Source organism: Falco punctatus (genome assembly GCF_963210335.1).
Source record: "Falco punctatus genome assembly, chromosome: 1".
In the NCBI taxonomy this organism is placed as follows: domain Eukaryota; kingdom Metazoa; phylum Chordata; class Aves; order Falconiformes; family Falconidae; genus Falco; species Falco punctatus.
The window spans coordinates 60,403,549-60,430,228 of record NC_137580.1 but is presented as its reverse complement, the minus strand read 5'-3'; the positions used below and the strand labels follow the sequence as shown (position 1 = coordinate 60,430,228).

General features: G+C 41.0%; 1 protein-coding gene across 1 annotated transcript in view; it reads left to right on the top strand.

The window, feature by feature from the left end:
- The first annotated feature begins 3,190 nt into the window (after positions 1 to 3,190).
- The window catches only part of SGCZ (sarcoglycan zeta), a 551,451-nt gene continuing 527,961 nt past the window's right edge, over positions 3,191 to 26,680 (top strand). Inside the window, exon 1 of the mRNA XM_080373912.1 lies at positions 3,191 to 16,631. Within this exon, the coding sequence (XP_080230038.1) occupies positions 16,593 to 16,631 (39 nt within the window). The 5' untranslated portion in view covers positions 3,191 to 16,592. The remainder of the gene's footprint in view (positions 16,632 to 26,680) is intronic.

Genomic DNA, 26,680 nt, shown 5'->3' with positions numbered 1-26,680 from the left:
ATATCCCCATTAGGTACAATAATAGCCTATCTGAATATGGCCTTAATTGCTTCTATGTAAATGCTCCAGAAATTTGTGTGTTAACAACAATAAAGACTTTCACTGCTGGAAGGAAACCGATGAACAGAGTCACAGCTTCTTGATAATGGGCCATTATCCATTAACTGTATGCACATAAAAAGACATCTCTTTCATAAAATGCCCTTACAATGGGACTACAGCTGAGAGATGGTATTTTCTATAACAAGTGTTGTCTAATCAAAGGCAGCAATTTGCAAAGGCCAGAAGGGCAGCACAGAAAGTATATTGAAGGGCTGAAAGGTGAGCTGTATGCTGGGTAGACAGATGCCTGTTTAATAAGGTAGGAAGATCTGAGAGGTTCCCTGGGCAGGGAAACCTGCAGGAGTTGGCCAAGGCTGGGTAAAGGTCTCATAAGAAAGTACAGTCAAAAGCCTGAAGAGGAATTTGGGAAGAGAGTAGCTGTAACATAGGGGAGTGTCCATCGTGAACCCTTTGTCTGTAATAGGGACTGCATGTTGTCATTCCTCTGTGGTGTTCTTGTTACTTTCCTGCTGAAGAAAAGGGCAGCCAAGACCAAAGGACAGCATTTTTGACTGGATACGAAGCAAATCCATTTTCTTTTCATGCAGTCAACATTCTTCAAGTCCAAGTCTGTCAAACTCCATCTTCACAATAACCAAAATCACTTAGTAATAATTCAAATCTTTTACATGCGAAGTTGAACTCTCTCTTCACTTCTGTAACAACAGAGGAATGAGCAGCCAGAAGATCCAAAGCAGGAGAATGAAGGTAAAGGCCAAGGAAGCAGAGCTCAAGTTTTGCATGTACTTTCCTACAAAAAGGTTGCAGCATTTCTGTATGACTTTGTCACGTACTGGAAGTAAAAGAGGTCTGGAGAGGTTTCCCTCCTCCTCATTTTTCATCTGTCAGTGATGTGGGCAACCAATGAAAAAGTGCTGTTATATAGGGGGAATGCAGGAGTTATCACAAGCCCTGTGATACAGTGTTCCAGCGAGCCTCCAGGCATTTCTGTTGTTTGCAGTGAATGTAAAGCTGTAAGAGCATTTGAATGAGATAATAGGTATTCAGAAACTTCCTGTGTTCAGGTGATAACCGGCGCTCTGTATCATCATACATGTATTCTCGAGCAGTTTACTTATTCTGGCAAATCCCAGTTCTGTATCTTGGCTTTGAAGTGTGAGATTGACTGGTTTGATCTTTCATCTAGGGACTCCAATTGACAAGAACTAATTAAACATACTTATGATGTGAGATTGACAAGCATAACAATTTCTTTTTTGCTTTTGACCGTTATCTAATGGGATTTTTTTTTCTCTTACTGAAAAATTAAAATAATTTTTAATTAAAAATGACACAATTTGAATTACTTTTGATGACAGTGAGGTTAAAGAATATTATTTCTAGCAGCTTTAATCACAAAGTCAGGACACCAGCATACACGAATAATACAGTCAAAATAACAGACTATGTGCTAGTAATAATGAATTAATATTTGCCACTTGTTTGCTTAATTTTGTTTGTGTTTATGCAGAAAGAACTACTACATCTTTTGCTAACTGCATAAATAAACACATAAACTTCCAGCTCTTGTTCATACGGCATCTCTACAATGTAATGGAGCCCTTAATGTATTACAATGCTGCTGTCCAACTCCTGGCACACAGGGCGAGTCTGTCTCCCAAATGATCCATCATGTTATAAAGTTTGTTTGTTCTCTGGTCCATGAGCCACTCACCTTAATACTATCTGGCTACAGCGGTCAAAAAAATTTGAACAGCCTTGTTTTATATCACCCTTATTCTAGCTAAGTTACAGTGAACTTCAGAACAAATGCAGTTACCTGGTCATCGGAAAGGGTTAAGAAAATATCCTTAATCAGGTGGTTTTCTGATATCTTTTATTCAAGCATTATTACATAAAAATCTAAAACTGAAATTAAAAAAATAAAAGTTTTCTACATGTAAAGAAATACTTCCTTTTTGTTAATTTGGGATAGCTCACTTGCACAGGAGCAGATGAGGAACACTCTTGGCAGCATTCCCCTAAAAGGTGAGGAATGACCAGCCAGGGTAGGTAAAGGATGTATTATATTGAGCCAGCACCCCTGTTTTTCCTAGGGCAATAAAATTAAGAAAAATATTGAGATATTAATGCACATCTTTTCATCATAAGGGTCTCTTCTAAATTAATTTATTCCGGATGAGGATAGCTTGCTTTACTTTTTTAAAAAGTTTCTATTTTTATTTTTAAAATGTAATAATTGCATACATGCCTCTAATCTAGCATACCTTGCTTCTGACTTTAAAAATAAAGGGGTGCAAAACTGAATTATTTTTCTTTATTCAATAGCTCATGTAATGGACTAATGAAGCGTTGTTCTGAAAATAAATTACATGGAATTGCATGCAGCACAGTTCTAATATATTTTATATATTTATACAGCTTGTTACCTTTGACAAATTTTTATCAAAGTTATGAGAAGACATGGTTTACATCTGATTGTTGCTTTTCTACAAATATTCTACTGTAGTTTTAAGATAAGAACCAGTACAGATCCTTTCTGAATAGATTTTTTTTTATATATATGTAACTCATGGCTCAGACTGAATGAATGATGTGTAAAGCTGATGAGTACACCAGTCGTGGTGAGTTCAAGATTAATTTAAAAAACTGTTAATGCCTAATTTCTGTCAGGTAATTCAAACCTAGTTCCTAGTTTGGATAACACTGTGAAAGGCTAGGCAGAGGCAGAGCAATGGGAGCAGAGGCTCAGGGAAGATCTCAAACATAGCAGCAGTGCATATGGTTTGAATCAACAGGCAGAAAATCCCTCAGCATATCACAAACTGAGAGGGGAGAGAGCTTAGGAAAAAAGAGCCCTTTGGAAAAGAGACTTTGGAACTCCAAGCAGGCAAACTGCCCTAAGCTCTCTGTGATCACTGTAACAAAGAAATGGTGTCTATCAGCTGTTGTTAATGACAATAAAGGGTAACATTATCTTAAAATCAAAGCAATTCAGTCTTTGTCTTTTTCTTTGATATCAACAGATATTTTTGCATTATTTGGGAAAAAGACCATAAGACTTTGCGATTCAGAAACAGGGAGGGACTGGGTTTTTTTCCCACATCCTGTTTTATCTGAGCCTGGAAACCACTTAGCCTCCTAGCAAGACTGGAGTGGCCAGAATCTCCTACCTCCAAGAGCCACACACCTTCTGCTCACTCTGCCTCCGTACCTCTGCTCTGTTCAGTGCTGCAGGGCAGCGAGGATACATCTAGTACATGCCACTGCTGCCACCGCCAGCGCTTCCCAGGACAGTGGGGAATATCCTTTTCTGCCAAGTATTTTGGGAGCTGAAAGCACGTGATTAGGGGGCATCACCTCCCTGGTCTATTAGATATGATGGAACATTAATTGCATCACAGAGGCAGTGGCAGGCTTTTGCCACACTGGCCAGTGCTATGCCAGCACAGCAGGTTTGGGAGAGCACAGCAGCTTTTGGCACAGATCCAGCCATCCCTGGTTGTGTGAGGCAGAGACAGTGCCTGGGAGACTTGGAGATATTTTTCTTGAATAAAAGGAAAGGTTTCCATAGAAACTTCTCTTTTATTTTAAACAGATTTTAAAGAGAAATTTAGCAAACTATAAAATCAAGCTTCCAGAGCTCAATTTAAGCTATTCCTTATTGATTGCATGACAAATGAACATAAAAGCCTGCAGCCTGGAACTGACAGCGAGAGACAGGCTTCTGCCAGCTTCTTGTTCCCTCTCTCAGTGCATAACCTCTATTAGGTGGTAGTGGCAGTGACACACACTTTCTAGCATCCTCCATTTATAAAAAAAAGCTTTCTTAGAGCATCCCATCTAAAGGCTCTTTGTTCGTTAATGAAAACACGTATCTTGGACTTAACATGCAATGCAGATGTCACCCTTTCTGAACATCCTCTACTTAAAATTCAGCTACTTACAAACAAGCAAAGCAGATGCAAAATGGCCACTTTGCTGCTACACTACATTTCCCAGAATACCAAAATGTGGGAGTGAGGGCCCACAGTCTGCTATCAGCTGAAGGTGTGAGAGATGGTATCCCTCCCTCAGAAGGGTCTCCTGCAGGGAAGAGGGCACCTGGAGAAGGTAATTAAATCAGCATCTTGGACACAGCGAAACACAGTTTACTTCAACAAAAGCATACATTTGACAATCATTCCATTTTGCACATACTCATTTTAAAGTCACATCCAATTGCCTTCCCCCTCACAGTTTCTTTGGAGACCTCTTTAATATTCAACATATAGTAAAAGTGGAGATCTTAAAAATATCCTTATTTTCTTAATACATTGTCAGGCTTTTAACCATTGTTTACTCCAACCAAAACAAACCACATTTGTTGATGAGAAGTAACTTCAAAACCTTCCATGCTGCTTTAGAGAAGCATTATAAGCTGGCAGTGCATATAATGGGCACTCCCATAAGTGCATTCCTGCCATTGCACTCCATCCCATTCAAGGCACTTCTCTCTTTACCCACTTCATATAAAGATTTTTAAATTTTCATTAAAGAACAAATATCTGTGATCCGAGATGATGGATTAATCTATTAGGTATGACGGGCATGGTCACACAATCCTTCAATGACCCAGCAGAAAGGCTGTTTTCTATTCCTTTTTTTCCAGTGGAAAATTAAAAAACACACATGCTTGATAAAAGAGGGGCAGCTTTTGATCCTGGAATGCCCCAAATGTGGGAGGTTAGCACATTTGCCCATACAGTGCTGGTTTGCATCTGCTCTGACAAAAGAGGACTCCAAATTTGAGCCTTTGCGTGCGGCCACGTGCTCAGTGGGCTGAAAGGGCAGATGGCACAACCTCTCAGCTGCAGAGAGAAGTGAAGGATGGGACCGCCTGTACAGCCAGTTCTTTGTAATTTGGCACTGCTAAACTTCTGCTGCTTTCTTTCTTTCATCTTGTGAAAGGACCCTGAGAATTGGAAATATTCCCACTTTTAGCAAGAATAAAACAAGATACTGGTCTGAATATTTCTTTTGCTTCCAATTTATTTTAAATCTAGACTCCTACCCTAAAAGTCTTCTGCCATGTTTATGATGTGAGAATACCTAGAAAAAACTGAAAGATGGGGTACCAGCAGTGTGAAGGAGGTTCTGGCAGCACATGCTGCCTGTGTATCCCCGTTAAGGAGGAATTGTCTTACCTGTCTATTGCAAAAACAGTCAAATGGATTTAACATCTCAGAAAACAACTGTGCAATTCAAACTGCTGTTCTTCTGCCTTTTGCTCCTTAAATCTAGATTTCAAGTTATAAAATATAGAACAGGTTAGAAATCACATATGCTGATTCACTGTGAATTGTTATGAGTAACTTAGTTTAGTCACCTAACATAGAGATATTTTTGCAAAAATATTGAAATCTGGGAAAAGGAATGAAGAGTAAAAACATAATTAAAATGCTCTTGTGTTTTCCTGAGATGAGAGTTTAGATTTTCATCTAATATCTGACAAGAGTTGGAAAAGTACTGCCTCAAATATTGAGAAATAGTAACGATACAAAATACCTATTTTCGCCTTGGAGACACCCTGAAAAAGAAACATTTCAGTTACATCATGAGTAATTACAATTTAAACCTATCGACAGAGATAATATCTTTTTAAAAAGGTAAAAATCCATTTTCATAATAATCAGAATCTTAATATTTTTAGCCACTTGTTTTAAAGTTACGAGTCAGTGGGAAGTAGACATGAGAAAGTGATGAGCAAAGATCTCTTCATGGTCTCAGTGCCAATCAACATATAGCTAAAGAAGTTGTTGGCTTCTCGTTTTGTTTCTTAAACTGCAACAATTAGCAGAAGGTCACTTTTTCTTGTTCCTAGTGGGCATCTCTGTACTGTACTTATTCCTCACCAGTATAAGTACAAGCATGTTTTCACCATCAGTTTCTGCCTAGTTTGTGTGAGATTGTGAGTTCACAGGCATTGCTTCAGAAGACATGTGTATTATAAATACAAATACCTTCCTTTATGTTTTTGCCCCATCTGTAATTACATGAAAAAAGATAAGCAAATTATCTTCATATGGGTTATCTTTAGATGATTAACATTTATCTTCAACTGGACTTACTGAACAGCACATTCTACTGGTGAAAACAGGAAAAAACGTGTTAGGCCACGGGCACAGCTGGCTGGCCATCTGGTGGGGTGCAGATAAAAGACAGGCTGAGCAAAACAGCTGGAGCCACTGACACTGGTAGAAATATTTAAAGTAGTTCCAGTGAGCAGCTTTAGTGTTTCAGATGGAGGAACTCCTGAAGTTGCCATGAGTTTATGTTGTGTAAATATAAAAGAGGATCATTTCACATTTGCTCATAACACATTTCAGTATGTAAACTTACGTAAAGCCAGAGAATATTTCAGAGCACTGATGTATTACTATCGCTATTGTTATTATTAGTTTATTTAGTTGTTCTAAAAAAGGGAAAAGTATATTCCTTGGATTTAGACCACTGAATTTAAATATGATGCAATGAAAAGAAGTAGCAAAAAAAAAAAAAAAAGTGTAGAGAAGGATTAAAAAAATCTGTAAACAGGTAATTTGTGTACATAGTTTAGACAAGTGCATGTCTTGCATTGCAAGAGGGTTTTGTTTTGTTGTTGTTTTTTATTTGAAGTTTTATCCCTTAGCACAAAACCTTCCTTTGGAATGTCTCACAGTCTTGTTTCCTGCAAATCCCAGCCCCTGCCAACATTCCTCACACAAAGAGGCAGGATTAATCCTTTGGAAAAGAAGTGAGAAAAAGTAGGTTAGGATTATGGAAAAATATTAGCAGCAGTAGTGAAGTTAGTAGTACAGTTAATATTCTGTCATTCCTGGATGTAACTTTCACAATCATGCTTTGTACTGTTTTCTTTAAAAAAAAATGTATGACTACTACTATCAATCTTTGCTGTCAGAGATAACCCTATGCACACACTACATATTAGGACCTGAATGAATGGCTCATAAAAAGCAGATAAAAGAAGAGACACTAATAACTTATTTAAACATAGCCTTCTCGAAAACCTTAACTCGTCACATTTCATTCTCAGTTATAACCCCCCTATTTTTATAATCAGCAGTACTGAGTATCTGTTTTTCCTTTTCTTGGATAGGGAAGAACACACAGTAAGTATTAGAAGTAGCTTAAGAAAAAAGCCTTTCTCCATTTGTGGAAAGTGCTACCTTGACAGTTACAGAGAAAGTTCTTAACATGAAAAAAGATATTGTAGTTTCACTCTTCTGCCACCTGAAACTCCCTTATTTCTGCCTCTTAGTTCAATCCATTCAAACCCTGATCCTCTAAAACTGATACGGTCTTTGAACAAACTTCAGACTGCTATTAGAGCTGGTATATATTGAGTGCTCCTGAAGTATCCTGGCATCTTGTTTGCCTTTAGTTTATCTTTGAGACAGATCTTTTGATCATTAAGGTTTTATATCATTTGAGTGCAAAAGGGGGAAAAGTCCAAAATGAACTGTATTACTCAGTTGTAACTGCTATATGTTGCTTTTCTGGGAAAGCATCCTCTTCTGCGCAGTTAGATGTATGGTGGTAGGAGGTGGTAATGTTCAGGTTTGTAGTTGCTATGTGCTTATTAGTGCATGTCACATACCTCTAAACAGTCATTCATATTTATTAGGTCTAGGTTGGATTTAAGCTGGTGGCCTGAGGAAACAGAGTCCACAGTGAACTAAAACCCTCAGAACAAGCCAGTCATCATTTGTTTCAGGCTTATCGAACATTACTCAGAGCTGGAGATGAGTATGGGAACCTTTATCTGTCTCAAGATGTTTGAGAAATTCTCAGTGTGTGCATGGACCTGAGAGGAACGGTGAAACTGCAGAGCTTTTCCTTATGAAACATAGGAGTAATGCCTCACAGAGATTAAGCAAAATGGCTTCTTTCCAGACTTCATTTCTTAGAACAAAAAGTATCTCCTTCCAGCACTAAAACTTGATTATGCCCTCAGATATGCACAGCACTGAAAAGAGGAATAATTTATGTATTGGAAGGGCTAGCAGCAGCCTCCATAATGAACTGTTGTTCCTTAGGGATACCATCTTCCCAAAAGTGGTGTGTTGTGCCAGTTACGCATAGAGCTTCTGCACTTAAATATTTCTCCAAATGCAGGGTAAGTTTGACCAGAAGTAATGTTGTGTTCCTACATTTAATTTTTTGGTATATGCTGAGACATACAGAATGATTTTTGTTCTGTACCTTATTATGTACATAAAGGAACAGAAAATCACAATGGATGTGATTATGTCTCTACGCCATTTCAGCAGACCCAGAGTTCAAGTACTAAGTTCCAGCAATATGCTGGATTACATCCAGCAGTAATTTAGACCCATAACCTAATATATACAAAAATAAATGAGCTATGTGCTTTTCATATTGCCCAAAAAGTCATGTATGGGAACTCCAGGCTGTTTGCCATTTGACAGGACTACAGGGAGTGGCCAGTTGCATTCAGTCCAGCAAAAGAGATGCTTTTTTTCTTTCCTTTTTTTTTTTTTTTTTAATTGTAATAAGAAACAGAATCAGATTCTCTAATGCAATTGACATGCTATTGTTAACAAGCTGTATTAGTACGGGTAGAAAGTATCAAAATAGATACAATAGCATATTTGTGTATATAAAGATTATCTAATGGAAATCTAATATATAAATGTACTAAGTATAGCAATATCATATAGAAATTGTGTAGCAAGAAGTTGTCTGAGCACCTAAAAAAGCCTGGTTTCCATTACATTTGTCTTATGGCTGATTGACACTTTAACTGAATTATACTAAGGTTTGCAACATGACCTCACCCCTAATTAGACAGCAGAGAATTCACGGAGGAGATAAACGTAATGGCAAAAAAAGTTTTTTTGTCAAAGACTGTTCATTGTTAGACATGAGAGGACCAGCAAGGGACATTAAGCTTGACTGAGTAGGGACTGCTCTCATGTCTGATAAATACATATTTGTGATTAAAGCTTTTTAAACTTACCATTTTCCTGCAGATTTTTGGATACCTGCTAAGACACACTGACTTTACCCTGCAGTTGTCCTTTTAGTGAAGGTACAAGCTTGATCTTTGTTCTCTTCTGTTTAAAGTTGCTTACTTTCACAAATACGTGGGAGGATCTATTTAAGACCTCTATTTATGCAGGTTGAAGTTGGTCATTAGGTTCAAAAGTTACTAATGGGGCTCAGAGAGATGTCCATGCACACTTATAAACACACACAATCTCAAACCACTCAAATCCCACAGCCTCAGAAATCTGACTTACAAATATGTACAGACTGCAAACACACACCACGTGGGCCTTTCTTCGTATTACTTTGGAATAGCTTTAGTTACTATTGTAAGACTGTTGTATTTACATTCAGAGGTGTAATCTAACGTGATTTCATGAGAAAGTATGCTCCTTACTCAGAGGTATTATTAATATTTGTGTATTAAATATTAATGTCTACATGTATCTTTGCATGAGACTTTCCAGATATTAAAAAGAAAAGGTCTCTGTCCTCAAGAGCTTACAGTCTAAATACCATTGTTGCAAAAAGCACTTACCTCCTGTTGGAACTGAACATACTCTGAAACTATTTCTTTCCTATGGAAATGACCAGCTTCTCTAAGCAGTGCACTCTAAATGAATGGGTTTTCCTACACTAAGTAGGAATTTTTTTCCTGATTCATAATATTTAATTATTGCTAAAGGTTTTCAGATCTTTCAACCTAATTATCTATTTGCATGTTTACTCATTAAAATGCTCACATTACTTGCTAAAGATCAGTAAATAATTTTGCTAGGAAGCTAGTTACTCAGGAATCCATATGCATTAAGAAGAATTATGCATATGGATTATGCATTATTAGAATACCGTGAATTCTTTGAGCTACAGAAATGTTGTACTTCGTTGAGTTGGAAGTGTGAACAGTGTTTCTTTTTTGAATATCCAAACTGGCAGGCTGCACTTTGAATTACTATACAATAATACTTTACAGCCTCCTTCATTCATAAACTCACACAGAGGTATTATTTCCTTCACCTTACAGTTGTGGAAACTGAAGCTCTAAGGGAAGTGAGTTAGTGAATTGCATAAGGTCATAGAGCAGGTCATTGGCAGAGCAGAAGTAGTTTTCCTATGTCATCTCTCAGCTGGACTATTCTATACATAAATTTGATCTCTTGGAGCAATTTGGTAGAAAATGCATCTTTTTATGACAAGTAATACCTTATTTTTTCCCTTACTAAAAAAAAAATTAATTTCTTATTGTCATCAGCTTACATTTTCTATGAACATCATACTGCTTTACTGTGTGTTAATTTAATTGGCAAACTAGGCATTATAATGAATTGTTCCAACAAGTACTATTTTTACTGTACAATTTCTAACACATGAGGGAACTGTAAGTTTGACAGGCAGTATTTGAATCTCAACTTCTAAGAGTGAACAAAATCTAAAATAGTTGTATTCAAAAGTTAAGAACTACTTCCCCTATATTAGCTTTCAAATAGGCCTTTATACTGCAGTTTTCACATGTAACTTTGCAAGTGGTTAGTAGTACAGTCTTTAGAAAATGAGAAAGATATACAGCACAGAGATGGAGAAAATGGTTATTTGGATTGTGTGGAGTGATGAGAAAGGCAAGCTCAAAAGTTTTGGGAAAGCAGGACCTGAACTTTCCAGGCCTAATTCAAGTTGAAATATGGGAGCAGGCTGCCCAGGGAAGTGGTTGAGTCGCCATCCCTGGAAGCATTTAAAAGATGTGTAGATGTGGCACTTAGGAACACGGTTTAGTGGTGGACGCGGTAGTGCTAGATTAATGGTTGCACTCAATGATCTTAAAGTTTTTTTCCCACCTAAACGATTCTATGCTGTCTTAAGACTTTCTTATTATTAATCCAATCTAAATATTGCCTTTATTTCTCCAGCTTTCCTAATTGCGTTTACATTTCATTCATACGTTTTGAAGATCTGTAGAGGTTTCTAGGACATCATAGAAAGGTAGCCTGGAAAAAAATTACATGATCCCCAAGTTAGAGACCAACATAGTACAGCGCTGCAACTGTATTCATTTGTATTCATGATCATAATTACAAGTCAATGCAAACTGAGAGCATCAATCACAATATATCTTTAAATATCTCATTTTTTTGTTCAATGTAGAAGTACTTATACAGTGAATAGAAGAATGATTGGCATGAGTCTTAGACATTTTCATTGCCAACGCATTTATTTGCTCACATGATAAAGCTAAACATAACAGCTCATGGGAAACATATTTATTTGATCTCTGCTCTGGTTTTCTTATTACAGTGTTATGGTTCTCCCTTACTCTTAGCGCTCATAATCTCCAGGGAACAACAAAGGTTTGCAGACCTCTCAACACCTTAGAAGCCTTTGCTAAAAATTATTCTTTCTGGCTTGTGATGGGTTCTGAAGCATGGCTGACAGACTGGTATTTTATTGACTTCAGCCCAAAGGTCATCAAGTTTATGTTACCCAGAATATTCTTACTAAGAAATAATTATAATGTAACATACATATACCCATGTTAGCCTGACATTCACTATTAAAAAAAATAATTACACATTGTGGAGCAGTATAAAAATATTTTCAGGTATACAGGTTTTCCTTAGAACTTGGGAAAAATGTAGTCATTCTGTTTAAGAACTATATTAGTATTCATACATATTCATATTTGATGCTGAAATCTGTATCCCTAGCCTTGAATGTTGGGTTTGTCGGTTTGGGTTGTTTTGTTGAGGTTTTTTTGGTGGTTTGTTTTTTTTTTTTTTAGAATAGAAAATACCTATGAAATGTATCAAAAAAACTGTATTGGCTTTTGAATTATTCCTCCTTTCTTAGCGACAGTATGTTAGGAAAATTGTCCTCTGTATTTTAAAAGGACAAGAAACAAGAAAGCGTATCACCCGTGGCTTTGCTAGGAAAGATTCCATCATTTTCCATGGTTTCGTTATGACTGACATCTTTTTTCAGATGCATATGTATAAGTCTGGCTTGCATTCAATCGTATCTGTATTAGGTTACTGAGCATGTGGTCCCAGATTCATCCATCTAACTTAAGGAACTCCCTGTACAGTCAGAAGGAAACAGTCACTTCCAGAGATGATTCAGAATTACAAAGTCACCCTTTGGAAGTGTTTATCTTCCTGCATATGCTATACTGAGAGCTTAAAGGAACCCAGTAACTTTCTGGTGCCTACAGAAGACACCACCACCCAAGAAAGACTTCTAGGCAGCCCTATCTTGGAAACTCCTCAACCTGAGAAAAAGTCCCTTTCAAAGATGAGATAAATGTGCTGACGAGAGCACAAAGCACTCTGCCGTGTTGTTTGGGATGTAAGCCCATCTCTGCATCTCTGGAAAGATATAGAAATCATGATAGCCATCTAGCACTGGAACTACTGTGCCTGTTTATAAAAAGCATGAGTTGTTGCTGGAAAGCTGTACCTTCTCAATGCTCCCAGCACAGGGGGAACTGCACTGGCTCACTGTTCTCTTGTATCACAGGGGGAGTTGGCCGCAATCCCTACATTAGCTTGCTAATAATTTATTATTATAAAAATGTCTTTTCAGACTATATGGAGGAAAATATGCCCCCCTGTTGTTTGCATGCAGTCTTAATTGACTGCAAAATTCAGGGTTTTTTTAAGTCCAAGAGGCAACTTTTTCTGATTGGGTAAAATTCTGCTCTGACCTGGGCAACTGTTTGCAAAGTCCCGCCTACGTTCTCTGTCCTGCTTTTGTACTTCAGATTCAAGTCGGCCTCAGAAACATAGAAGGATCTGCAGAAAGCAAGTCTTTTTAGCCTTAATAAAAAGAAAAAAAACCCAAACCAGCCTAGAAGGCTAAACACCAAAAAATAACCTAAACTTGACCTTAACCTAAGCCAAGTACTTGAAAATTAAACACTCAGTTTTTAAGGATGCTTATTCTTCTAGGATTCTCCTCTCATACAGTCTTTAATTATATCCTGACAATACAACCTCTAATTATACCCTATATATAATCTATAATTATGCTTACCAGGAATGCTTGACATAGGAAGACTAGGGCACAGGACAAGACATAGGACTAGGCAACGAATGATATTTGCACGGTGGTTTGTTAGCGGGGAAAAAAGAAAAGCTGGAAGGCTTAGCAGATGAACGAACTAGATGAAAACATGAATAAAAGTGATATGGTACCTAAGGCAGTTGGATTACAAAAAAATAACAGAATTCTTGCATTGGTCTACCAGACGCTGACCTGCTGCACAAGGGGCCTAAGGTCAATCTCACTGCTTGGTGAGGCTCAGGCCTCATTTTCACAGCTCAGGCTCTGATATCCTTAAAGGTTTACTAATTTCTTTTTTGATCTAGCCTCTTGGCTTGGTTTCAGTTTTCCCCTGCATTAATGGTAATAATAATATTTGCCCTTATAGTAAAATTTTGTGCTGACACTTATGCAAAATACAGTTATCAACAGTGCTAAATGAAACAGAACGCCCTCTTTAAGGAAAATAGTAATTCCACACTGTGTACAATGACTAAGACGTAGGGCCATACGTGAATAATGAGGATGAAAATGTCAGCCCCATCACCTGAATTAGGGCTCTGCAATGCAAAAAGAGGTATCTAAAAAGGTATCTTACAGATTATACACAAAATAAAAATTAAGATGTTTGAAGCAACTGGAATTTTGGAATTAATTATCTTTGGAGTGACTGCCTTAACAACAAAACACACTTTTAAATTCATTTGTTAGGTTATATTACCTCTGAAGAGCGAAACGTATTTTAAAGTATTATTCAAGCAACTGTAAAAAACAATTTGTTTTGCCTAGTTTTCTAAGGAAATCAGGCATATATGATTGCCCTGTCAATTTTCCTTGTTTCTTCCCTGAACTCTTGACCAAGATCAACCAAATTCAACAGAGGATTCTCAAATGTATCACATTGCCACACATTTTGTGCCAATGTGAAAACAAACTAAGGAGTGCCCCATCCAAGAAAGTCTGCAGTGTGGCAGCAACTAGGTCACAGTTCTGCAGGCCCGCTGTTTTTGTAAAGCTGCATTTTGTGCAGCTACTTGCTGGTCTACTAAGCACTATGCAAACTGTTGTGGATGTATGGAGAGGCTCAAGGGTCTTCTGGTTATCCAGTGGCACTGGCCAGGGCACCAAGGTGCTCTCATACTATGTCCCCTGGTTGGTGTCACACACTGGGGTAGTCCTCTCTTCTTCCCAGTACTGCACACTGACACATTTGGGGAGGCTTAGAAGTACCTTCTGAGAGACTTTTTCCTCTGGCACGGTCTCTTACAGAAGTCTCTCCAGGTTTTTTATTTAGGGGGTGGGCAGGGTAAGGTGGTAGTTTTCTGTCAGGGAAAAACATTCTTTCAAATTTCTATAGGTCCTATGGCAGCTTGATTTAGTGTCTGCTTTGGCAGTTCTTTATCGGACATGAGTGTGTTGGCTCACATGGGAACACCAGCCCAACTCTTTAATCTTTACAAATTGCAGTTCTAGATTAATGATAATAAAGATATTTACAGTGCATTCACAATGAACCTGGAAGTCATGTACAATTTGTGCTAAGAGGAGAAATGTCATTTGCCTGTGTCTGCCTTGCATCTGTAGAGCTTTCCAGAAGATAAGGACCATATGCACGCTTCAGAAATGGCTGTCACTGGCCATCACCCAGGGCTCAAGCTTATGTTAACCTTGACGTGTTGGTAGCTGAAAACAAAGCTATATTGAACTGGAAACAGAATATGCACTTTGAGCTATTAGATCTACTTGTGTTGAATTATCAGGAGTACCAATTCTATTTAAAGTATTGTAGAAAAGAGGCAATACTACTAGAAAGTGATGGTTCTGAGAATGGAGTTAATAAAAAGACCCCCAAAAGACTGATAGCAGGAAACCAAAAACCACAGCCTTGTTCTCTAAAACTGCAGGCACCAGATTTACGATTAAGGACCGTGGTAAAGTCAGGATCTTGGTGGGGAGGAATCTGTGTTCTGAAATCTAATTTTGATTGTCTTTGGAGTGACGGGAGAGCCGGAAGACAGTGAATCCTTTCGAAAAGGTGATCAGTAAAGTAACACCCTCAGAGCAACCTGAACTTACTCCATGTGCCACTACACATGCTGCTCCAACCAGAGCTGCAGCACACCAGTGATGCGCCCAACAGCTGCACCACAGCCCGGTGCTTCAGGCCGAAGGCTGAGAAGTTTCACACGGCTTCGTCCATGTAGACACACCTGCAGATACATGTACGTATTTATTTTCCATAGGGAGTGGTACATGAGGCAGCAACGGCTTTAAAGTGGCGAGCGTGGCTATAATTCAGGACGCGTGTAGCTACCGAGAGGAGACATTTGGCGAGCGCGATGGGGGCCGGGGCGCGGCGGGGGCCGTGCGTGCGGACCGGGGGGCGCGGCGGCGGGGGCCGGGGGCCGTGCGGAGGCCGTGCGGGGGCCGTGCCCGCCCCCGGGGCCGCGGCGGGGCGGTGCTGGCGGCGCGGTGCTGGCGGCGCGGCGGCTGCCGGCGTTAAGACCCGGGGGCTGCGCTGCTCGGGAAGGAAATGTTGGTTTTTGAGAGCCGGAGAAATCCCTCCCGTGCGGGCCGAGAGGCGGGAAGTCAGTCACCTGGCGGTGAAGGACAGTAAAACAGGAACGGAGGGGGAAATCTCTGTCTCTCTCCCCCGTCTCTCTTCTGCAAGAGATCCACCTCCTGTTTTCCTCCCAACTCTTTTAGCGTAACCTTCAAAGAAGACCATCCCCTACTGACTTTCTTATCTTTTATTCTCTTTTTTTTTCTATTATTATTATTGAGAGAATACCTTCAGCTGCAAAACAATTTTTGAGTCTATGCAGGACTTGGGGGATTTTGTTATCTTGCCAGCGAAATTGCTCATTGCTAATGTCTTGCACTCACAGGGTGCTAAATTAGCTACCAGAGTAGGCATGACGGAGAAAGGTTTTTATCATAGACTCTTCGCTTCAGTTTGAACACATTTGCTTGAAATTTGCTGCATGGTGCTGTCCAGGAAAGCAAGATTTTTTTCTCGGGATGCAGCGATTCGCCGGTTTCTCAGCTTATTGCAGAAGATAAAATAATCTTTAAACTGAGTGGATTTTTTTTTTCCTGTCGTCTCCCTTCATTGCCAGAGCACGCGAATCTCTTTCACCGGGGAAGGATCACCTGTCGCTTTAATCCTTAAGGGAGTTCTTTTTTTAAAAAAAAAAAAAAAAAAAAAAGTGAAATATTTTATTTATTTATTTATTTATTTAAACCGGTGGAGGCGTGATCGTGGAGAATGAGACTGAGGGGAGCTGCCAGGGTTTGGAGGACAAGGCTGAGTTTAGGCTGGAAACTGAGAGACTAAATCCCCCCCTCCTTCCCCCCCCCCTCCCCCCCCGCTTTCAAATTTTTTATTTATTTATTTTTTGGCACAACTTCCCTAGTTTCCCCTCCGCTCCGCTCAGTTTCGCTCTATGGACAGATCAGCAACCCTGGACACGGAGGAGCTGAAGGTAGGCGACCCGCCGGGTGCCGTCATTATGGTTCGGGCTGGATCCCGTCCTGCCGCCGCCGCCTGGGCGCGGGGGGCGGGGGCGGCGCGGGGCTCCCGGAGCCGCGGGCGGGGGGCGCGGAGCCGGGCGCAGCCGCCCCGCCGTGGGGGAAGCGCTGGAGGGCACCTGCCGGAGCCCAGCGCCGCTTCCCCCTCTGCCTGCGCGGCTGCCAGCATCATCGTAATAGTATTAATAATAATAATGACGATGATGGTCACGATGATGGTCATGATGGTGGTGATGATGGGGATGGTGCTGCCCGTGTGCTCTCGGCGTTGCATCAGCACTTGGGGGCAGCGCCGGGCGCAGCAGTCGTCTCACCCTGGGAGGAGGAGGAGGAGGCAACGGAGGTTTCCCGGCAGAAGTTGGCTCTGAAGCCTTTCTAGCCCGGGCATCTCGTCTTCTTCCTCCTCCTCCTCCTCCTCCCCTCGCCGACGGGAGTGAGGGGGAACCCCCACCACCCCCCCACCTCCCCGCTCGCCCCCGGTGCGGCGCCCGCATCCCCTCCCAGAGCCGAGGAGGCAGCGGCGGGATGCGGTTCAGGGGGCACCGGGTCGGCTCCCGGTTCCGGGGCCGCTTGAAAATAAAACTTCGCATTAGGACGGTGCGAGTGCGAGGATCCCCCCACCCGCCACCCCCCGGCCCAGCTCTGGCTCCCTCCGCTGAAGGAGCATGCCTGAGAGCGCTGAGCATGCTCCTTTGCGGAGATGGAGAGCCTGCCCACACCTGCTGTTAGACCCCCCAGCCCCGAGCAGAATTTGGCTCGGATAACAGTAATAATAATAACATAAATCTCCTCATCCACCTATACGGGGATAAAGGGGGGGGAGAGGCAGAGGCGAGGGGGAGCGGGCGCGTGGGGCGAGCGCGGCGGGGCCGCCGGGCGGGAGGGAGCGACAGCGGAGCGGGAGCCGGAGGGGCGGGGGGGGACGGGGGACACACAGGCTTCGCCGCGGGGGTGGCGGAGGTACCGCCGCGCGGCTAAGGAAGCGATGGGAGAGGAAGGGGAAGATAGCCATCCTTCTTCCCCCGCCGCGCGCACGGCCGTCCGCGGGACACCCACTCGGGGCGCCGGCGTCCCCCGGCTGGGGAGGGCTCTCGGCTGGGAGGTGAACTCTGGCGAGCACCGAAGTGATGCCCGGGCGCCTTTCCTTCTCTGGCAAGCCAGGGCTGAAAGTGCTTGAGCATCCTTGTCTGTAAGGCATCAGTGAACAAACAGATTCACCCGCGCGCTCGCTCCAGCCGCTGTCAATGCCCTAAGGGAAGGCACAGCGGAGCCGCGGCGCTGCGGGGCTTCTGGCGTGGGGAGGCGCCGGGCGCAGCAGGCAGCGGAGCAGTTGCTTGAGACCCACCGACCCTCGCAGCGCTCCAGGTACCGCCACGCCGCGAACGCTGCCTGCCCGAGCCGGGGAGCCCTCTCCTTCCTTCCTCAGCCCCTCCAAGATTTACGGGAGACGGCTGGTGCGGGAAAGACAGGAGCCGAGCCTTCAAATTAAAGGGGGAGGGGCGGGAAAGTTTTATTTTAACAGATTCTTTTTAAAGGGTGTTTAAAGAAAATGTGTGTCTGCTAAACGGGGACAGCACTTGGCATGAATTCTCCTTAAAGCCCAAGTGGCACATCCCGTTGTGAGCGGGGCACCCAGCGCTGGGCTGCTGGAGGGGAAGGGGCTTCCATTAATCTCGTAGTCAGCTGCGCTGCAATTAAGACTAATGTTGCAGCGTGTAGAAGCTAAGCGACCTTGTGCAAAGCAGCACAGCTGAGAAGTGGCACGGCTCCTAAGCATCGGCACTTAATTTTTTTTTTTTATTTTATTTTTTATTATTTTCTTACCCCCTTCCTCAAGAGCTGCTAAAGGCGGCGTATCTGTAGATGCCGTTAGGACCGGGGCAGCTTTATGGGACGAGCCACTGTGGCACGTTGCTTTTCCTGGCTGTGCCGGCTGTTTCAGCGGTGCGCGGCTGCCGGGGAGCGGTCCCGGCCGCGCAGGGGGCGCGCAGGGGGCCGCCCGGGGGGCCGGGGCGCGCTGCGGGGGCGGCCGCCGGCAGGGGGTGGTACCGTCCGGCCGCCACCCCGCGCCCGCCGCGGCCGGGGGTAACTTCGCGCCCCGGTAGGACTCTCCGTGCCAAGCGGTGATGCAAAGCAGCCGTACATCTTGCGCCAGCAGTTTGGGGTATTCCCGCAGTGCGAGCCGTCCGGCCGCTTTCCCACCAGCAGGGCAAAGCTCCTGGGGGAGACGGCGGCAGCTGCCGGCTCGTGACCTTGCTGTAGCTGGGCACAGCCAAGAGCAGCTTCAACGCTCTCTAAGTCGTGAAAAGCTTTCTTCAATTTCCGGCTAGTCTCAGGAGAATTTAAGTCATTTCGGTGCTCCCCTCCTTCTCCCATGGGCCAGCACAGTCCCTTGGCAGACTAAAGGGACAGGCTGGGGACGTACATGTAGCAGGCAGCCGTAGGTCCTGAGGTGTGGGGTGAGCGCTCTCCCACATACTGCACGGAGGGATCATGGAGAATGTCAAATACAGCAGCCGGGAGTCACAGCAGAACTTGACGAGAATTTTGGAAACAAGTTGGACGCTGCCTGTCATGATACCAGGTTTCCTTCATTATGACAAATGTATAAAAAAGAATAATGATAATTCCCTACCAATACTCCAAGTCAAATGGGCTCTAATGATAATGAGTAATAATGATACTGGAAATATGCACTATGCGATAAATAAAGCTTTTATACATCTCCAATGAGGCATTAAATATAAATTTGAACTCCGTGTGTTTTTGCCGTGATTGTAATGAATTCTGAATTATATAAATATATAATATGTATAATGAATATGCATTTTGAAAGGTCATTTTGTGAAAAACTGAGTATCCTGTGTGTGACACTTGCTAATGAGGGTAGGTGTGCTTCGCCTTACTAGTCCATGCACGAATTCCTGATGAAACAGATGAGTACTGAAAAGAGAGACTACTCTCCCAGAGATTTTTAGCTGTGTTGGTTTTCCTTTGATCTGTCTCACCTACTGTCTCAGATGCACACAAGAACTTTCCTCTGACTTTTTAATTCACAAGCCTGTGGGGCTTTCATTTTAAAGTAGTACTGAAAACACAGACTAAATAGTTCTGCTATAGTTGTACTGTAGTCTTGGGTTTAGTGTTGCGAAGCACTTTCTGTTACCTAAAGTGTATATGATTGTGCATTTTGAACACATATGAAACTGTATGGCTGTGTGAGTTATTATCTACTTCATACAGCTTTGTAATTTGTATATGTGTATGAAATATGAATTAATTTACAGACTTTAAATTTAATGTATTCAAAACTTATGTCGAGAGATTTTTATTTAATTGCTTGAAATTGTCAAGAGTTTGATTTGCAAAATTGAGTGGAGAGGCATTTGTGTTTCCTGGATCCTTGTTGACCTGTGATTTTCATTGATGCTGGGTAGGTTGTTATGGATTTTGTCCTCCACATTTGTCCGGTCATTTGACATAAAATTCCTTTAACACATATTGCAACCCTTTCTCTTGTGATTGTTCAGTAACCATGATTTGTGTAGTCTTAGATAGTGGGAGACAGCATTCCTTGTAGCCTCTAGAACACTCAGATACTTTGCTGTAGGACAGTTGGATTCTAATTGAACATCTGATAACAGTGGGATTATTATCGTGATAGAATAAAAACCATCCTGGAAACCATTTATTACTTGAAGATGCTGGTTCAGTGAGCATTACAATGCCAAGGTATTATTTTTAATACTGTGTTTAAGTGTTTTGAAATTATTACTTTTAATATGCAAAAACGTTACACTGTACATGATTTCTGAATCATCTTTTAAACATTACCTGAATTTCTTTCAGTTCATGAGAGAATATTTATAGTCTGTTTACAGTTTTACATTTCCTGGTGATGTAAAACTATTTAACATCTGCATCAAACTGGTCACAGATGAGGTTTTGTGATAATAATCTTCTAATACAATTTACGTAATTTCTGAAATATCTGATAAAGGAATTCAAACAAGGAGACCACAAGAGTTGAAACAAGAGGTTGAATCAGTAGTTTTGTGGTCTTAAATATGTAAATCACTTCACTATCTAAATGAACAGGAGAACCAATACCCAGAGGAATTCTGTAATTTTTTTTTTTTTTTTTTTAAAAAAAGGAGCCAGAGAAACTCATGTGCTTGGTGTGGTGTGGGAGGACTTTTGATGAGACTAAGTAGGTGGTTATATTTCTGTTTTAAGTTAGTCATTCTGTAATGAAAAGTATAGTACTCTATAACACTCAACATATTCTTACGAAAGTCTCTTTCATTTATTCATATCTTCGCTTGGGGCATGGACATCTTAGTGTGGATACTAAGGGATTTGTTTTTTTTAATGCAAAACTTGTTCTCTCCTACCATTCTCTACCTATGTCCCTCCAAGAAACTGTCATAGTTTACTAGGGCTCTGTCATCAGTACTCAATAACAATTAGCCTTTGCATTCACAGCCAGAGAATTCAGGCTTTAAACTGCTCTTTATGAAAGGTCAAGCTGAAATGGTTTTAAAGTAAGATATATATATATAAATTCCCTTTTTTTGTGTTCCTACTGTGGGATTTGCTCTCCATCTCCCAATATGTATACGGACTAGACATAGTCCAGGAGGCTGGAGAGAATTCTATGCATAAGATATAGTTGTTCAGCAGACACAGAACAAAGGTCAAGACAATGGCTGTGCTCCCACTGCACACCTTAGAAATAGCTCCTGTACTATCACCACCAAGAAACAGTACTAATCTGTGGCTGAGCTTTTTGACAGTGTACATTGCAGCTTTGCTAAGCTCAACACACTTTAAATGGAAAATACATCAAACTCTGAAGGCTTGGTTAAAGGGAAAAAGACACTTTATCTACTTGTTCTGTGTGGCTTTTGGGATAAATATTGTTGTGTTTTCCTCTGCCACTGTATTCTGCACTTTAAAAAAAATTAATTTAAGAGATTTACATAAAGGTTAGCCACACATTTCTTTCTGCCTGAAGTGATAAGCTGGGTTGTTTCTATAGGGCTGAATGTAAGACCTGAAGACAATGTGTAACTCATGCTAGAGCCTTTCCAATATAAATCAGTCTAATGTCAAGACATATTTGGGAGTCCCAGTCATGCTTTCTTACCATGTCCTTTTGGACATGTTACTTTTTGAGGTTGATACTGCCTTCCCAGGTTCCTGAGTAGGCCATGAGCAAGATTGTTTGTAAGGTATTATGGCAGAAACATCACAAGAGACTTTTCCTATGAAATCATTTCACCTTGTGCTATTTTATATGTACTTCATAAATCCATGTCCAACATAGTTGTTTCTATGACCTCTAAGGATCCAGCATTCCAAAGGACAAAGATAAAGATTCAAATAAATCAAATTTTAAAAAAACATACGGAGTTATGAATAGACTCTTTTCTCATTTGGACATGGAAGTCCCAGGGGCCTCTTCATAGGGAAAACACTCCCATTTTCTTCTCTCTTCAAAGGAAACCTGGAGAACATGGCTTAGAAGTTGTACCATTGTCTTTATTTTGAAATACTCTGTACATCTGAAGAGCTTACAGAGACCTACTTAATGCCATGTTGTACTTTTGCCTGCTGCCATACATAATGCCATTGTAAAGCTAGAATTATTTAACAGTTCAGGAACGAGGATTGACATTTACCTACTAACCCATCAGATCCTTTGCTAATTCTAAGATATTACGTTAACTCTGCTCCACAACAAAACTCTTCTTTGTAAAGAAAAATGTTGTGAGGTCACTATCTATGACCACTAGGTTTTGTTCCTTGTCACAGAAAAGAGTAACAGTTGGCTAAGCCGCAGCAGTGAGACACAAAATGTGAGGCTTTATTTTCAGTTAGCGGTATTACTGCGGCTAATCACATGAGGCCAGATTTACAGAGGCACCGAGTAAGTCAAAGCAAGCTTGTGGTGTTCAACAACTTTTAATAAAAATGTGTTCTGTCTGTACCTCCCTTCCTGTACCTCTAGATAACACATTAAGTAGGATTGTGTGATTTAAGTCTTGTGTATTTGCACTGCATGAAAAGTACGGTATTAGGACAGAGTATCTTTCTGCAATTGTAAATTAGCACTATGTTAAATCAGTGCAGTTACATCAGCGGAAGTACATCAGTGATATGTCTAATAATCAGTGCCACAAGCAGTAGAATGCCTCAGGCATAAAAATCTGGCCTTTAGCCATATTCCTCTGTTTTGTCAGTCCTCTTCAGTTCATCTGGGCAGCATGGTCTGGAATGTATAGGTTCCAATTTCCTGCTCCTATAACTCATGAACAGAAAAATTATGTTAGTAAACAGAGGCCGCCACTACTGAAAAATCACTTCCTTTCCAGTTTGTAACAAGGTAATTGTGTACATTTAATGGAAGCACATAAACTGAAAACACAGTTAATTTGAATTTGTGTTTTCTGAATGCATTGCTTTTTGTACCATGATCAGGGTGGAAAGCGCAGATCTTTGAACCAGATCCACACAGGTGTTTTTGCTGTTTTTGCTCTGTAAGATCAGTGTTGATATTTGTACTTCTCAGTTATGCAGGTTGTCTTCTACTCAAAATTGTTCATGAGGTATTTTGACTTGGATTCAAGAAAGGGGAAAAACTTTGTAACTTCATATTGATCACAAGCAACCCAATAGCCCTGGTTCAGTGGCTACATGGCATAACAGCTCTTTAAAATCAGTAGAGGTTTTAATTCAGGAAAACCTTTATGGAAAGTCAATTTAACTTAAAAGAACAAAATTATCAGATTGGTACATTGGTAGTTGATATATTGTGGTGTATTGGGACCTGTAGTTGAGAAAAAAATGCCATAAACCACTGAAATTACTGGTGGCATTCTTTCCAAGTGAAGTTACGCAGTGATACTAAATTATATTATTTCTAGTTAAAGCTAGTCCACATCACAACACACTCCATAAGTGGCTCTGCCCTTTAAATAGTTGAAGATAAATATATGAACTGTGTTAGAGGAAGGTTTCACACTTGCTTAACTTAACAAATTGCCAACATATATAAACCAATCAAAACTAAAATTGAAAAAAAATCAGTAGAGCCTTTGCTGCTTTATAAGCTAGCATGTTTCTGCACATAGATCAACAGATATGACAAAAGTTGAAAGGCAATCTAAAATTTGGAGTTACCTATAATAATGAAGAAGAGAGCCAGCTGAATTGAGCTTCAGAATCTGGGTTTAAACCTCACATTACATTTAAAGCCTTATATTGGAAAGAGTGTTAAATTTGAACTCCAAAAGGTGGTCGCAGACCCAGCTTGCATGCTGTGTGCTGGGAGGGGTCAGGGCTGCGTAGTGCCCCCTTCACTCTCTGTCTTTGCTGGTTGCACTTGTGGCTGTGGCATAAAGGTTGTTGGGCCGTAAGTAGCTTTGGATGTAGTTAGTCATTAACAGGCTCATGATGAGAGCTCAAAGTCCCATGTTTTCCAGGAACATTCATTATTTCCTTTAGGAGCTACTACAAGGACGATGCCTACAGTGCAACAGAGGCTTAGTCCTTGAAATCAATCTCCAAACACCCCACTTCACCCACCAGGTACTGAACATCTGCAGACGTCTCAGTTTTCCCTAGTAATGCTGCTTAGGCACATCACACTAATGACTAACACATTTGCTTGCATATTTGTGTCTGGACTGAGAGGAGTATCTTAGGATTTATCCTGCTTAGGGGCATTGATATTATTCATGTACCAGATATGTCGGATTCTCTTGCGGACTGTGATCCAGTGAAGGTGCTCAAGCGATGAGTTCTTTGCAAGCCTGAGTTCAGCACACAATAGTGGCCCCAGTGGCTTTCACCTGATAAGTGGCCAAAGGAGGTAAAAATGCTCAGGTCTTCCCTTTAACGGGATTTTTAACTATTAGCTGAAACTACGTATATTTTTAACAATAAAATGTGATTGTAGCATAACTTGGAAGGGATTGTTTTTAATTTGAGGAAAAGATTGAGCCAATTTTCTGTACTCAAGAGTGATTGCTTGGTCCTCATAGTCCAGTAGAATATTTAAGAATATGAATCTCAGTCCAGTAGAGAAACTCCTGTCAAGGTTGTAAGGCTTCTGGAGGTAGGTAAGATTTCTGTCTGCATTTTTTTTTTTTTTTTGTGGTAATTTGTCTTTACTTATTCAGGAGTCTCCCTGCTGAGCAAACTGGCTGTTGTAAATCCCATTCACGAATGATCTCTGCCCCAATAAACAGCAGAGAGCATTTCAGGATGCATTACAAAGAGACTGGAAGTTTTTCCAAGAAGTCTTCTTAGCCTTAAAGCTGAAACTCATGGCATCATTTATTACTTTCAATAGTTTGAAAATTAGCTGTTAATAAGTACAATCTAGGAGCCACTTACTATAAAAATACGCTCCTCCAAAATGACACAAAATCCTAATCTCCTCTGCAGTTTAGAAGAGTTCAGGCAAAAAAGAAACAGACAAAAATTGGGACTAAGTTCCATCTGTGCTTTGTTTTGCTTGAGTCATCACCAACAGATGGCAAATACTCTAGAAATCACTCAGCTGAGTTACTCCAGTTTGTGGGGTACCTAAGGCATCTACCCTTAGTTCTAGCCTTATAATCTTTGTCAGAAACTCAGTTTCCTCTGGAGGTTCAGACAGGTACCAGCACAGAGGCTTGTGCATAATTATGCCTGTGGATACAGTACCTGTTATGGAAAAATTGGTAATAATTATCTTCCCTTTTATTTCTTCTGAAACAATAGGTTTCAGTCCTAACACAAGGCTGCCTAACTGTGTGAAACTTCATAGGCGGTTGCAAAAATAGCTAACAAGGAGCTGATATTGACTGTCACTTCCTGTAGGACTCAAGTTGACATCTACTATTTCAGATATGCTTCAGTTTAGAAATATTCTACATGCCATTTCCCAAAGACTTCTGCAGTTGAGCAGACATGAAATGAATGCAAAAACTGTATATGGTGTAGACTCATGTTCCCACTTAGTCTTCATGCAGGGAAAATTATTATTCAATTTCATCAATGTTTTATTAGATTTTCCTGAAAATGTTGGCAAAAGAATAGCATTCTTCAGAGACTAACAACAAGTTCGTTAGTGTGTGCTGTTTCCCCAGTACTGGCATTGACGTTCTTCTATCTGTAAGCACATCTTGTTTGCAGGGGAGTAAGATACTATTTTTAGAATTGATCTCATACCTTCCTTTGTTTCTCCCTCAAACCATTATGAGGTGCAAGTGGGTATGTGATTGGAAAATGATATATTTGCCCAGAAGAGACCTCCACCTTGTCAACCTCCCTATTTTGTTCAGTATTAATTTAGATGAGGGAGATAATATTCACTGTTCATGTAAATATGTCATCTACCCAGTCTACCGAGACCACTTGCGCTATTGCTTAATAAAATTATGGGTATGTGAGTAGAGTCTCTGTGTCTCGATAAAATTTCCATCATACTGCTGATGGGCATAAACCAGAAGCACCCTTTGCTGAGGTGCTGTCTGTCCTATTGAACTTGGACTTTTGTAAGCCTTGATCAATGAATGAATGTATCTAGTAGGCAGCGAACTGCAGCATGATGAGCAGCACAGAGGGAGCACCTAGGAGAGCTGCGCTGAAGCCTAGCACCTGATATGTCAAGAATTATCAATTATATTGAGTAAAATTCATTTCAGTTTTGGGCATATGCTGTTGCATCAGTCTACAGTGCTGTTATTTTATAATAGACATATACAGAGCTTGCCAATACAGTTTTAGAATAGCTGAGTGGAATGTAAAGATTGCAAGTCAAAAGGGAAGGCTGAGCGGTGCGGTAACAAATGACGGTGCAGTGATCATGTGCTGAGCTGGTGACAAACAGATACAAAATATATAGCTATCTGCACTGTAGTTCATGCTGATACCTCACTGGCATATCTTAATTATTCACAGATTTAGCACTGTGTTTTGAAAGTTTAAAAAAGTAGGATAACCAAGTGTT